We start from the raw sequence: 14,886 nt of genomic DNA, 5'->3' as shown, positions 1-14,886 counted from the left end.
ACTTCAGCTCTTGTATGCTAAGTCTTAAATTTGCCCGAGGAACTGACTCAAAGTCAACTGACAGATGATTGCCGTTCTCCCATGACAGCGAAGAGTACAAACACCACGACCTTGACCTCATAACACCTTGTCATTCCGATTCGACGCGGCATATGGCTTGTATTTTATATTGGGTTATTTTACTTGTAATAGAGAACATTTTTAAAAATGCCATTTCCCCATCTGTACTGAATAAAACAGGTCAAGATTTTCTAAAAGAAAACAAACGTATGCTTCTTATAATAAAACGTATTCGTTGAAAATTTCCACAAGTTTGTTCAGGGATAAGCAATTTAATTGTTTGTTTGTTTGTTTGTTTGTTTGTTCACCACTCTACTCGTGTCAAAATAACGTGTATTCATCCACTCAAGAAGTACCGACGCAAGTTAGCTGATATTGGTAAATGGTCAAATTAGTCGGACTTATCCCTCACGTCGGCTTAAAGTGACCATGCGGTTATGTGAAACTGACACGTGTTACTGCGTCAATGACGTCATGAAATGCATCGCTGTCAGCGCTAATCGTCATTCTGGTTGCGTGCCAGTAGCGGCGAGAGGACACTCTGTGGTTAGTTTAAGAAGCTTTGCCTGATCAGCATAAAACGAAAACAGATTATGCAAGTGGTGGCAACGGTATTGACTCCAATGGAATTTATCGATAGTTGCGATGCAATAACTTCTATTGGAATGTATTCGGATTAAGACAATCCTGTTCGGACTGTTTGTGGTTATGATTATAATGCTGGCCTAATGAAATACTTGTTGCTCCGGGGCATAAACGAAAGACAAAAAACAATGGGCTTTTATTATATCCTAACGTCTTGTCGGGATTCACAAATGAGATGTTGTTTTCAGTAATAAAATATTTGAAATGTGTCGTTATGCCTTTAATCTATCAATCTATCTATTCTTTCTCCACCTCTTCCAGTATTTCTGTCCGCCCGTCTTCCGTCTATCTGTATATCTACCTTTCGTTCAGGGATTCGACAGATTGTCTAGTACTTATAATATCAACATATTTAATAATAATATAATCCAGCCATGTCATATTGCCATTCGTTTTACTACATTGTCAGATTTTAATGATCTTCAAATCCAAGATTTTAATTGTGAGCCCGTTTTACCCAGTTTAGTCGTTTATCTAAACAGTTGCGAACTTGATGATGATGATGATGATGATGATGATGATGATGATGATGATGATGATGATGATGCTGATGATGGTGATGATGAGGACGAGGATGTGGTGGTGGTGGTGGTGGTGGTGGTAATGATGATGATGATGATGATGATGATGATGATGATGATGATGATGATGATGATGATGATGATATGATAATGATGATGACGATGATGATGATGATGATGATAATGATGATAATGATGGTGATGATGATGATGATAATGATGATAATGATGATGATGATGATGATGATGATGATGATGATGATGATGATGATGATGATGATGATGGTGGTGGTGGTGGTGGTGGTGGTGGTGGTAATGATAATGGTGAGTCAGATGGTATTTTAAAACAGTCAAATCGTTTACAAGAAATAAACCAATCAAACTGAAACTACTGTATTTAAGTGTCTTGGACACGCACTGCCAATATTTGAAGTTGAAAATTATATCAGCGACATTTCCTGCTGGGAAAGATAAACGATGATGATGCCAAACCAATTAAACGTTGCTAATTTGCACAGAGTCTTATCAGTATTTCAAAAAAACTCAGTCTACCTCTGTTACAAAACAGATTAAAATGCAAACTTTCAGAGGCATTTTGACAGCAAAAATGCTCTCTCTAAGTTGACGACGCAATTTTCTCGGCTGTATACATAACAATGAAGGGCATAATTTAACATTTCGGTAGAAATTATCCATTAAGGATAACGTTCAACAACAAGAATGGCATAGATGCTCTACTTGGTTAGCCTCTCGATTAGAACTGATTTTTTCCCACTTTTGTTTCTATACTAGAAGAATCGACATTTGATCTCACAGGCCTCCTCTGTACAGAGATGTAGTCATGGTGGCTGTCTACCCACGTAGCCATCGTCAAATGTCTGCATCAAAGCCGAAATTTTCCACGACAATCAGAGAATAATAGGTCAGCTTCACGGAGTGGAAAATTGGTGACATCATCGCGGGCTGGCCGTGTAATCAGTCAGGGAGAAACACGTTTATTTACCGAACACTTAAATGTCGTTGCAGAATAAACTGGGATTAAAATGGTATTGCTTTATGGAAGGAGAAGTGAATACAGAGTTTGATCAATACAATCCAATATATTTGCCTCTTTGTATACCCTACACACAGCCAATGTTTGCGCACGGAGTAGCCAACACGACTGAGCTACAGCGAAAGCGCCAAGGCACACACGACCTCTCAGTGTTGTTCGCTCTCCGAGACAGCAAAAAAAAATTTGATGGTTTCTGCTTGCCCAGAGGAATTATTGGAAGCCCTCACTCATAATTTACTGACACAGGCGTGGGTATAGATTATGGAACCACGGGGACAGGGCGCCACTTTGTCAAATTTTAAATGGCTGTCAGTAATTTTAATATACAGGAAAACAAGATGGCGGCCAAGTGCGTGATGCTTGTGTTTATAACGCTGGCCGTTGTTCTGTGCGATGCTTAAACCATAAATGCTAATCTTGTACGGACCGGTAAGCCGCTGAATCTATCGCAGTGTGACAGCCCATCATCCCGAGAGACAGATTCTCTTCCACAGTTGCCATGGCAAAATGGAAATGAGCAACATGCCCAGGATACTAACGAGATCTTGATACTCTCGACATGAAAACGTAATTAAGTAGCTTTCCCTATAGCTATTTTATTTTGCCCGGTTAAAAAAAATTGACAACAATTTCTTAAACCTCGCACCTGTTCAAAGTACATTTATCTTAACGTTTGTCACTACCTATATAATAAAGAACAACAAAAAGTCATCACTGTGGGAAAAATGTTGCAGGCAAAACATATCGCGCCCTTCACTGCAACTTACACGGTTTATGGCGAACACGAAGGTGAGGGAGAAAGTCATACCGTCTTCATCACAGATACATATGTTGAGAATGCGGTAAAGAAGATTCCTTACAACAATATACGGGTAGTGTTATCACCTATAATGTCACTGACAGTGGCATTGGGGATAAGTTGATGGGGGATGTAAATCATCTATTCATGACATTGGACCCTCTCATTTGACCCGGGCATTGGCAAGTAGTTCATTATACACTTTTATAGCGTGCCCCTGAGGCCGTGTGAATTAATGAAGATTTGAAAGTAACGCAATTGTTTGCTTCTAATTTCAACTTAAAAAAAAAAATAAAATATTTACAAAAAAAACGTTCGGAGAAATTACCAAGATCAGTTTTGTGTAGATATATGAATTGCGGTGTGTACCTTCCGCCTCGACTGGCATGGCTGAGCACATAGCACACGTTTCAGTTGAGTTTTATCGGCTGGAAATGTGATAATGCCCGGCCCGGTGAGTCAGCGCTGCAGGATTGTAACAACAACATTACAGAGTGTGGTTTCCATTTGTCAATAACGAATTCAATTTGCAGCGGCGTTAATGACGGCATATATGTCTGACCCGAGGTATGTTTAACATGAATATCCCCGCTAAATGTTAACAAGATCTCCGCACAGACCCCCATTTTTGCCTAATTTCTATTCTCTTGGTGATTTCTCAACCCCGAGTGAGAGGTGAATACATGCAAATAGTTCTGTAAAAATGTGTAGCATTTCAGAACAAGGTCTATGCGGAGATAAGGATCTTTTCATGTACGTGAATTAGCTGACAACATTTCATGACACGTGCTGTCTTTAGACAACGATTCCTGTGACTTGCATATTTCTAGTTTTTTTATTTTCCAGCGGTGCTAATAGATTTTGATATATTTTACTCAAATAATTGTCTAAAACAATGGAAAAAATATCACTCGAACGTAAACCGATCAAACCTCGCCCCCAGAGGCCAGAGATGAAGACATTTGCAGAGCGAATGACTAATTCGATCGTAATTAATAATGTAGGATGTTAAGATGGGTCGCCAATATCTTGTCTGTGATGATAATTACATGGAAATATTGTTTCCAAGGCGATGATATGTTAACTGGTCACATGACAAGTGGGAATGGAACCTGAACTCAGGTCTGTATGCACTGACTTCCAGTGTTTATTTTGAAGAACACCTCGGTTTGGGTTATGATCAAGCGTTTTACAAACGGTCACTGATATTAAATTATCCGTTATAAACATAAAAAAATATGAGATATGTGATCTGCATTTCCCCATTGGGCCTGGCAGGTTTTTTTTCAATAATAAGATAAAGCTGATATGCCCAACCTATAAAAATCTTTCAATTCTGTTGAAAGTCTTTATTGAAGTCGCTGCACGACGGAAAACCACAATCTGATCCAGCAAAAGAACGATATGCTTTGTGAAACGGCCATATTTTGCTGCTAGCTCTTAGTAAAAGAGTGATTTTGATCTCACAACTCTTATTCCTAGAACCGCAATGCAGTGAATTTATTACATATAGTACGAAAATCTTATATGCACAGGTCCTGAGACTTCTTTACTGACATTTATTGATATAATTGCATTGTAGTTTTTGTAATAAACATGTGTGCACCCTCCTACTATTGAGATTGTAAACTTTTTCGATGACCTCAATAAAAAGCTTGTTAAAAAATAACTGACCTGTTCACATGTTGCTTTCACTTTCTTTGTGCACTTACATCTTTTGACCATTTCGTGTCATCTTCCCTTGACTTAGCGGGACCGGATGTGACTAACTTCAAATCGGAACTAAGAATTATATTTTCTCTTTTTTGACTGCACGACACAAACCTTACAAAGAACACACTTACACGAAAGCACATTCTACAGTTTCATGATTTGAATTCACTATTAAAGCATAAGATTCCATAAGATTTAATACCAATCTATTGACAGCTCAGTTTTGCCACTAAATAATTCGGAATTCGAATCTCCATGTCTCTGCTGTTCACCTTTTCCAGGACTCTTTTCCATAAAGTTGGTACAGGAGAGAATTTAATTTCCCCTTTCTAGATGATCAAATATCGAAGACACCAACCTTAAATGAAAGGTGGGCAAAGTCGTAGCTGGCGTTTAGTCATATCAATGGCTTTAAAATGTCACCACTCTCGTAAATTATTGCTACCCATCATGACACGTGGGCAGGTGACAAAGGTATGTGTTGTGTTCTGTGACAGACATTTGAGGCCCATCGATGAGCGTATCTATCATTAAGCTTGCTCCTCTCTGCAACACACACGAGAGGGTCTGAACTTGGTGAGGTCAAGTTTTACTCCATAATAACTGTCGACATAGTTACATTTTGCTCATTTTATCCATACTTAGTAAAAAATACTACGAGGGCATTATTGACTTAATGCAGACATAAATAAATCCACTTTCAACCCCTAGATAGTGAAATGATGCTATTTGCCAAGATAGGAACATAATTAAATTTCTCGCCTGAAGTCATTGGATGCAACCGACAGTGTGGACGAAATATACATATCTACACTTAAAGCACATTAATGCGGTCGTTTATTCAAGATAATGGGCGTTTTGTTTCATAAGTCGGTACATGGCTTTTAAGGCATTTCGAAAATTTGATAATTATAATAATTATGCTTACTCCGAGTACATGCTTTGCCGTAAAACGGTAAGAAATATCTACAGCCTTCTCAGTTTGAGTAGCAAATGCCAGAATTAGGGCGATGCATGTTGGCGATAAATTACTTGTTTTGCTCCGGGAGACCATCGGTCAAGTTATGAGTCATTTTTAAGGCTGATAAACGATTTCAGTCACACATGAAGTTTTTTTTTCATTGTCTATGTTAATACCATGTACCCTGCCTTTGGATTTCTGGCTTTATCAACAACCACCAGGACAAGATAGAGGGAAAGGGAGAAGAAAGGAAGATAATTAGGTTGTTGATGATGATTGAAATCATCATCATCATCATCATCATCATCATCATCATCATCATCATCATCATCATCATCATCATCATCATCATCACTAACACCTACACCACCACCATCGCAATCATATCACCTTCATAATTTATCATCAACAAAATGATACGCTTCATATTGTTAATATCATCGCCTTTGTCATACCTATCGACGACAAAGACATATCGCATCACCATTACCACCAAGATAGAATAACCAAGGTATAGAGGCGAACGTCTGTAACGAAAGGAAATCGCGATGCCTTGTCCCAGTATAGAACACACACCAAATAATACATGACTGTTCTTTCGAAATCACTATGACCACTAAATTATCAATAACGAAATGCCATTCACAATCACCGCAAGCAGAGCCACCTTGCACAGAAAGAGAAAAACTTCCTAAGATTTACAATTTGGAATAGCTGGAGTGAATCTAGATGTAACCTTTCGGAAGACCGTTTATCTGAAAGCACCGGTGTTACATCAATTACTGTCGAAGATTCTGCCACCGACCTTTGTATTGATCCAATTCATTCTTTGCTATTTGCCAGCTACCTGACTGATGGACGAGCCAATTACATGACAGAAACCAACCTGGCTAGTTGACTAATCGCTAGCTTGATTCCATACCTGAACGACGGGTTGAGTTGTCGTGAACGTTGTCGTCAAGGCTGACAGCCCCCTCACCCGAAAACATATCAACCCTTTTGCAAGCAAGTTTGTGACAAACCAACATACTCGGTATCGCTTATTTGCCGGCGTTGCATCTTGGAGACACAGATGCTGCTTTTGTGGTCAACTAATCATACCGACAGAATGTGTAGTTGACTGTCAACAACCACCGATAACCTCGCCCCAGTATGCACGCAATAATCCATGTTTGGAACAACAGACGAACAAAGAACCCCCCCCCCAAAAAAAAAAAATCAAAACAAAAAACAAAAAAAAACAAAAACAAACAAACAAAAAACCAAGAAAGAAAAGAAGAAGAAGATATGAACAATTGCAGTTTGTAATTGCTCAATATTATCTGCCATGTTGTCAACGGATTCATCATTCACTGAATGATCTGCTTAACAATTTGTTGACTTTACATTCTTCGGTGTTCCAATGTGATACTCTAGCTATCAGTCCATGAATAACATTCTTTATCGGAAAACACAATAAATCATAGGATATAAAGCATTGCCTATCCTCCGATGATGCACTGCTTTGTGACGGCGATGCATTGAACCCTTATTCTCGAAAGTTCTGTCATCCAAGTCCCGTGGACGAGGTTGACTCGACAACGAGTGGGGAAATCATCTAAACTTGGGATTTTTGACGACGCAGTGCCCCGCACCTTCAAATTATGAGATGAGCTGCGCCTTACACTCGAATGTGCTCCCCGGCGTCAAGTGTGTTGACACATGTGCTGTCACTGTGTTAAGTCAAGGACTCCTGCCTAACCAAATATTAGGTCAGCGTGGTGTGATGTGTTACAGGGTGAGGAAAAGCAATCAAAAAGATTATAAAATATCTGACAAGGAGGAAGCAGCTTTGACATTTCATAGTCGTCATACTTTTTTGTTCCGGGCAAGCGCATCAAATACATTTTCATTCCTTGTGTGTCGAAATCTTTGGTATTTAACTGATCAACGCAGACTGTTTAAGAGTATTTAATTAAGCAGTAAACCTCCGAGTCACCCAGCGACGGTATACCATGAGATTTTGACCAGTTCACTACATATATGCACGGAAGATAGGGAGTGCGTATATGGAGTGAGCTGGTTAAAACCGAGTGGTATACACGTTGGTGAGGTAGTTTATTGCTAACATATCATTACAGTATATTGAAATTCTGGCATGAAACGTTAAAAAAGGAAATTTTCTCTAGATAAAAGGTCGCGCGTGTTACAACCGTGCTACATCGCGAATATAGCATGGTTATTTTCACGTATTGACGAATCAGATCACTTTATTTGCGCCAGCAAGATGTTGGTATGAACACGATTGGAACTAATTTGGATTTTCATATTTTTCAAATTTCTCAAAAGTGTTCGGTGCCATACAGCAGAATGTTGCAATATTGCAAATTGCTCATAAAAACAAGTGTGTAATGTATAAAGAAAAGCAGATGAGATTACATTTCTAGATTACACAGACATTACATCACCATCCAATTATCCCAAATTAGTTCCAATCGTGTTTATAATTATGATATAATTGTTGTTATTTATCAAGTCACAATAAATTTCTTTTGCCAAAATATCGACTCACTGTCTTCCCATGAACTGTATCAACTATATACGAATGGTAGGGCGATTATGCATAAAAGTAGCACATTCAAGATGAGATTGATAAGAAAGCAAATTGAAAAGCAAAGGTTTGCAAGAGGTAAATGAGATGGGTAGACATCTAGAACAACAGGTTTTGTCAAGAAATATGCCCCTTTAAGTAGAAATGAAACCATAAAATGACGCGCCTCTTATATGTGGAAATGTGTTATCTTACTTGGTACTGTTTCTCAAAAGAAGCTTTATAAACATATAGTAGGAAAACGTTACCGTGTTGGACGAGCTGCTTAAACATGGGGTATAAAATGGCGAAAGAGCTTCGGCGTTTAGTTTTGTTGTTCGTTTCAACAAGGAGTTCAAATGAACTTACGAAAAAATAATCTTTCTTCCGTTTAGCGAATAGAATGTTTGGACGAATCATGGTAGCTCATTTAATTACATGGTATGCTGTTCCATGCTTTTTGTGTAACATCTTATTGGTGAGCTAGTAGCTATCGTCAGAAACAGCGAAACCACAAACGTGAGAGAAACATTGCAAACAGAATTTCATTATCCCAGTAACAAAATCTTGATGACATAAATATATGAGGCTAATAAAATAACGACGGCATTGACATTTCTTAGTAGAGAAGAGAATTTATTTTATATGAGATGTGTAAATGCAGTCGTTGTTGAAATTTAAAAAGAAAATAGTATTTTCGGTGCAGATAACAGTGGAGACTTTCTATATATAGAAGAAAAGGTATTCTAAAATATAACATTATTATAATTCTATCATATTCTTCTAATTATAATAAGGTGATCATCTTGATAACAAGAAGATACAAACGGAATTAAATCATACATAATATTCTAGTTTCACTGCTCCGTGTAAAAAATGTCGGATGCATGGATAATGAACTGAACATGGAAGTCTGTTCTGGATGGACAGCGAGCATGCTCACACGCTAAATCGAAAATTGAGTTGTTAACTGACACGGTGAATTAGAGCAATAAGGCACAACATGATAACATAATGTTCAGAGCGAGTTAAAAGTCTTAAAACTATCCAGGTTGTCGTTAATGGAACCTTATCTAACCCCGGCAAATGATTATGTGAAAGCCAGCAAATTGACTGGGCTCTGACTTCATTAATAAAATATAATTCCTCTGTGATTCCTCCTATAAAATTTTCCTTGTTTTTTTTTAGCATTTCTATAACACGACAAACTACAATTGGTGCGGAGTTGTTCTTTTTTTATTTCTTCTCGAAGTCCAGTCTCGAGAAATCTGACGCCGCTTCTAATCGAATCTGCCGCTAAAAATATCACATTGGCATTGATTGGATTCGAAATTGATAAACTGCTTAACTGGCAACGATTACGTTGGGAAATACAAGCTTTCTTTCACTTGTTTTGTTCGCTAGTGATGATGGCACACAATTCTCTTCACAAGAGTCACATCCTCGGAACGCATTTCCCATCAATGATATCTCTGTCTCCCAGTCAAAACACTGATGTAATTGTGTTCACAGTTGTTGTTTTTTACAGCCCCCAAAATAGCAGCTCTGTGTCTTAGTACAGACCAAAATAAGGAGGGATTTTACATGCGCAGAAAATACGAGGGATTCTGGGATTTCTGAAATGACCATGTCGTCCACATAATTCCAATGACGTGCGGTCAGCCTGTTTACTGAGATCATTCTGTTCACGTGTGGTCAATACGGCTTACACTTCAGGTTCCCCGAGTGACATGTATATTAATGATCAACCCCAAGTCTCCTCCCAGCTAAAGTGAATATTACATGTACTTCTCCTGTCTATATGTTTCAGATTTCCCAAAACCAAACTTTACCAAGGACGGCGTTCTATATCTAGCATCAGAGCTAGCCCTGTGACATCGTTTTGTTGTCGATACACCGAAAGGTCACCGGATAATTCGATTACGCGATTCGAATCATGGCAATTTGATGAGAGAAAATTAGTTTAAAATTTGAGAGAAAGAAATTAACCCGTTGGAGGTCTGTCTGTGAAGCTATTCATGTCTCTTAATTTGTTCATCTGTCTGTCTGTCTGACTGTCTGCCTATCTGTCTGTTTGTCCCTCTATCCGTCCTATTGTCTGTCTCTCTTTAGTTTCTTTAAATTTTAAACAATGATGATAACGAGTCACTGAGATCTACGATTAGGGAACGAAAGATAGTGAATGTGGGGATAGACAGCTAGGGTGTAGACGGTGACAAAAAACCAACAAAAGTGCGTTGGAATGTGTCCGTCCCGCTCCCGTGTGAGTGAGCCATTTAGCAGAGATGGTTGAAGAAGGGGTGGCCGGTACAACTGTCATGGCTGTTGTCGTGACTTATAATAAGAGAATATATACAAGCTGGAGACGCTAGAGACAGAGATGAAATAAGCAGCTCTATACAAACGAGGAAATTGAAGTCCACGATACGAACGGGAGAGAGGCGAGAATAGAGGGGGAGTGGCGAGAATAGAGGGGGAGGACGGACGAAGATAAGATGCAGATTGGACATGTAGTTATTCAGAGACTGAAAAATGAACGAAAACAGTGGGACATAGCTAGAGGACGTGAGAAATGAAAGGATACCAGCGTTTAAAGAAATTCAAAGCTTACACCTAACGAGATAAAATTACAGAGGAGAGGGGCGGACAGATTTCCAAACATTTTGAGCACATTATGATTTAATTTCAAGCTTTTAGATAGTGTCATGACCCGGTTTGAGATTTATAACTTATTATTTTGATAACTCTCTCCAACGAGTGTTAAAATATTCCAAATCTAGCTATATTATCACATGTTCTATTACATATACACTTATGATGGAAAATCCCGCAAAGCCAGCGATTTCCCCGCCAAAAACAAAGCGCGGTTGTTCGTGCTCTGGCCACTACCCTCAGCGCAGCAATTACAGCGATATTTTTCCACTGTGTGACCTAACATGTAACACAGAAATTAATTTCTTGTGTGATATTCGTGAAATTTCACTTATCCTCCAATTATAACGTCGAGAAATAACATTCCGCTCTGCCTTACAGATGTTGGATGTCGTCATTCAAATATATGGAATTAATAGACGAATCTGTCATTGAAGTTAATTTTATGCATAATTGATTCGCAGAATGAACTGCCTCGCCTTCATTTGCTATACAATCAACTGATAATAATGCAAAAGCATGATTATTAATGTCGTGCCATAAAATATTTAATTTACAGCTGCAAATAACTGATTATGTCCAAATCTGTTTTATTCTGTATATCCCGATGCAGAGATGATCGGAATATTTATTCCACGAAAAAAAACACACCATAAAATGTCGAGTAATTGGAAATGTCGGTCTAAGACATAAATTTTGTTGTGTTATGACGACACATTCTCTCCTGAACAGTTCACTTTCCTCGCTTTGTAATGAACAGACTAGCATATATGACTATTTCTAGAAAATTACGCATAATAAATATTTATATTTAGCCTGAAGAACATCTACCTTGACCTCGAGACAAATTCTGAACACCATACGCAATATTTCACTATTACTGACTGCGAACACGAATCACCTACAAACTATGAATAAGATAACGATTTTCTTTTATGCAAGGGTTGTAAACTGGTGAAGGTTTGATAAGATATGTAGGAAAGGCAATGGATTTAAATGGGTATTTGAAAGGAATATAGGAAACGATGCAGACGGTAAGCTGAATCCGCCATTTTGAAAAAAAATGCATCATTGCTCAACATACATGACATGCTAGCTGTCGAACCATCAGGGGTAAAAATTACTCAAACAGCTTATATTGATATAGGTAAAACCTATCCATTCATCGCGCGCTTTTGTGTTCAATTTGAGTTCAAAAATAAGGTCTTTATATATCTGATTGGAAACGACAAAGCATTTTATAAAGCACACAACACAGGTAAGAAATATGAATGCACTGCTCGCCCGACGATCGTTCAAAGTGCCGTATGCAGCTCACGTACTGAAACCCCACTATGGGTTTTCATTTATTATTTAAGGCAACAGACACTGATATCTTCTCTGCTTACACAAAATTTCCGACCGAAAAACGCCTTAAATGGCTTTAAAGCGATAAGAAGGAAACAACTAGTTCTAATTTTACGTCAAAGGGATGCCCAAGAAGTCATCTGGCGTTATGAATGCACGGTAGATTACAGTAGCGATGGGCAGGGCGGTCGACTTGTTGGCGGTCGCGTTAACATTCATGAAGAGCGATATTAAGCTGGAATCACATCAGACTGTGATAGAACGATCACGTGACCTCCACCTTTCCTCCGCGGAAGTCTTGATTTTAACCTGACGCGAGCGACTAACGGGTCGCGAGAGGAAAAAAAAAAAACATTTTAGATTTGTTGAAACAACACGATGCCTGATAGTCTCATTTACTCGGCAACAGAAATCATCAATTATGAATGAAGTTTCTTCATTGAAAGGAAATGGTAGAGTGGTTAACTAACCCACACGCATTAAAAGTTCATTTCTAAACCAGAAGGGCAAAAATATAAAAAAATAACACATGTGTTTAAATGCTGAATTCTCAGACGTTAATTCGTAACAATCATACACGAAAAGTGAAAAAAGCAAAAGACCGACTTCAGCGTCCTGTTAGACACAATTTAAATGTATCCGTTGTGAAGATTAATTTGCATTTTTATGTGTATGCTTTTCATTTTTTTTTCTCTCTCTCATTAAATTTGTCAATGGATTGACCTCACCGTTTGTAACCCCTGACCTTAAACATTTCGCCTTTTTCGGAAGACGGGGTCTCAGAACAGGAGTGTGCAAACACAGCAACTCCTCATGTTCACCTCTCTGAGCGAGGGAAGGGAAATCAAATATTAACAATATCTCGGCATCCCCCATCGTCGTGATGTTTGCTTTGCACTGAACGCATGAAAGTATCGCCGTGGCCATGGCGACAGTCTCCGTTACCCTCTCGATATTCAAGCCTTGCCGTCGCGAGATGGAAGATATAAAAAATATGGGCTAGCGTTTATTGTTGGTGTTAAAATTTGACTGGTTTTTAATTATTTTAATGCGAAGCTACAATTAGATTTCGAATTTCTTGACAACACTGGAGCTTGGCATGATATCAGGCTGTCAATATGCTCTATTAATATATTAATATATTAATGTTAATGTTCATTTCGTGGCTTTACAAAAATGTTCGTGTGCTGTATTCTGTCAAATTACTCTTTATTTTGTCCTATAGATCCCGGAGAAGGTAAATTTCTGTGTGTTTTTTTCCCTCTGTTGCTCGTTGTCGTACGCGGTGATCTATTATAGAGGCTCTCATTAACATAATAGTGAGATGCAAAGCGTGATAACGGTTGGGGGCACTGCGGAGGTAGAATTGAATTGACGGCTCCGCACAATATCAAAACACAAGCTTCCCCCTCCGCTCTTGTAAAATTCGCATTCAAACACGGATAAATATTTTAAAAGGAGTAGAATCGGAACGACTTTTTGCTTATTCTATCGAAAGTGATCGAGCATGCGATGTTCTCAGCATGTGATCGATTTAAAAATAGGCCAGACGTCATAAAATATATATATATATATATTTATATGTGTATGGATAATTATGAGTGTTTATACGCAAAAATGGCTTGTGCGGTGATGAATCGGCGTATCTGTATTTCTGATGGCGTGCGCTATGAGTTTGCGGTGTTCAGGACTGGCCTCGAGCGAATGTTGTCGTCAGGACGGTGGTTGTGACATGTCGTGTGAGTTGCCAAGCTGTTCATCACATCATGTGCAAGTGCTTTATGCAGGCAAAGTGAGTGTCTAGAAGTTCTTGGTGCATTCGATATTAATAAAAATTTTAATGTAAATAAATGTATACATTTTTTTTGAAGTCGCCATGTTATTATACTCACTCATTCTCCCTCTGAATATGGTTTAGTTTATCAGTCGATCGTTGCTTCAGTCTCTCGGCCGCTAAAGCTGTGTCTCTGATTGATACGTCAGCATTTCTTCGGTAGGTTCGCGGCCTGTCTTGTGTTGGTGAGCCTTCTGGTGTCCTTCCCCTCACGCGTGCCGTCTGTTCGTACTCCCCTTCTAGGCTTAGCTGGCTTGAACGAGGAGACCCGGTGAGGCTTCCGCGCCTGCGCGATTCCTCTGGTGAGATGCGGGGAGAGTCGTAGTGGGAGACCGCAAGCATGGCAGCGGCTCTGGCGCCCGCTGCCCCGGCGGAGGCTGAAAACAACAGGAATGGGTACAAAAATTCAAAAAACAAAATACACCAATCAAGGATGAGGATGAGGTATCGTAAATGTACCTACCTGTTGTAAACCAGCAACGAGGCCCCCTCGCTCATGATTATGCAAATGAGATACAACAATTGAAGAAGAAGCTGTAGATCAGTTAACGGCAAGGCCATTCGAAGACGCCAAAAGAAATCGCCAGATTGACGAAGCGAAACCACAAAGAAAATATCATGAATTTTTGACCAAACAGAATTAAACGGTATTCCTAGAATTGCCTAAGCACGATTCCACATCGATTCGAGAAATAATCCATCCACTGAGATCGAAAGGAGTTGGGGCTATG

General features: G+C 39.0%; 1 protein-coding gene across 2 annotated transcripts in view; it reads right to left on the bottom strand.

Annotated features, from left to right (window-relative positions):
• The window catches only part of LOC139113958 (voltage-dependent calcium channel type A subunit alpha-1-like), a 63,011-nt gene that overhangs the window by 37,754 nt on the left and 10,371 nt on the right, over positions 1 to 14,886 (bottom strand). For both annotated transcript variants that reach the window (XM_070675433.1, XM_070675432.1), the window contains exon 2: positions 14,214 to 14,532. In XM_070675433.1, the coding sequence (XP_070531534.1) occupies positions 14,214 to 14,532 (319 nt within the window). The remainder of the gene's footprint in view (positions 1 to 14,213; positions 14,533 to 14,886) is intronic.

Source organism: Ptychodera flava, chromosome 16 (genome assembly GCF_041260155.1).
Source record: "Ptychodera flava strain L36383 chromosome 16, AS_Pfla_20210202, whole genome shotgun sequence".
NCBI lineage: Eukaryota > Metazoa > Hemichordata > Enteropneusta > Ptychoderidae > Ptychodera > Ptychodera flava.
This window is presented reverse-complemented; position numbering and strand designations above follow the sequence as displayed.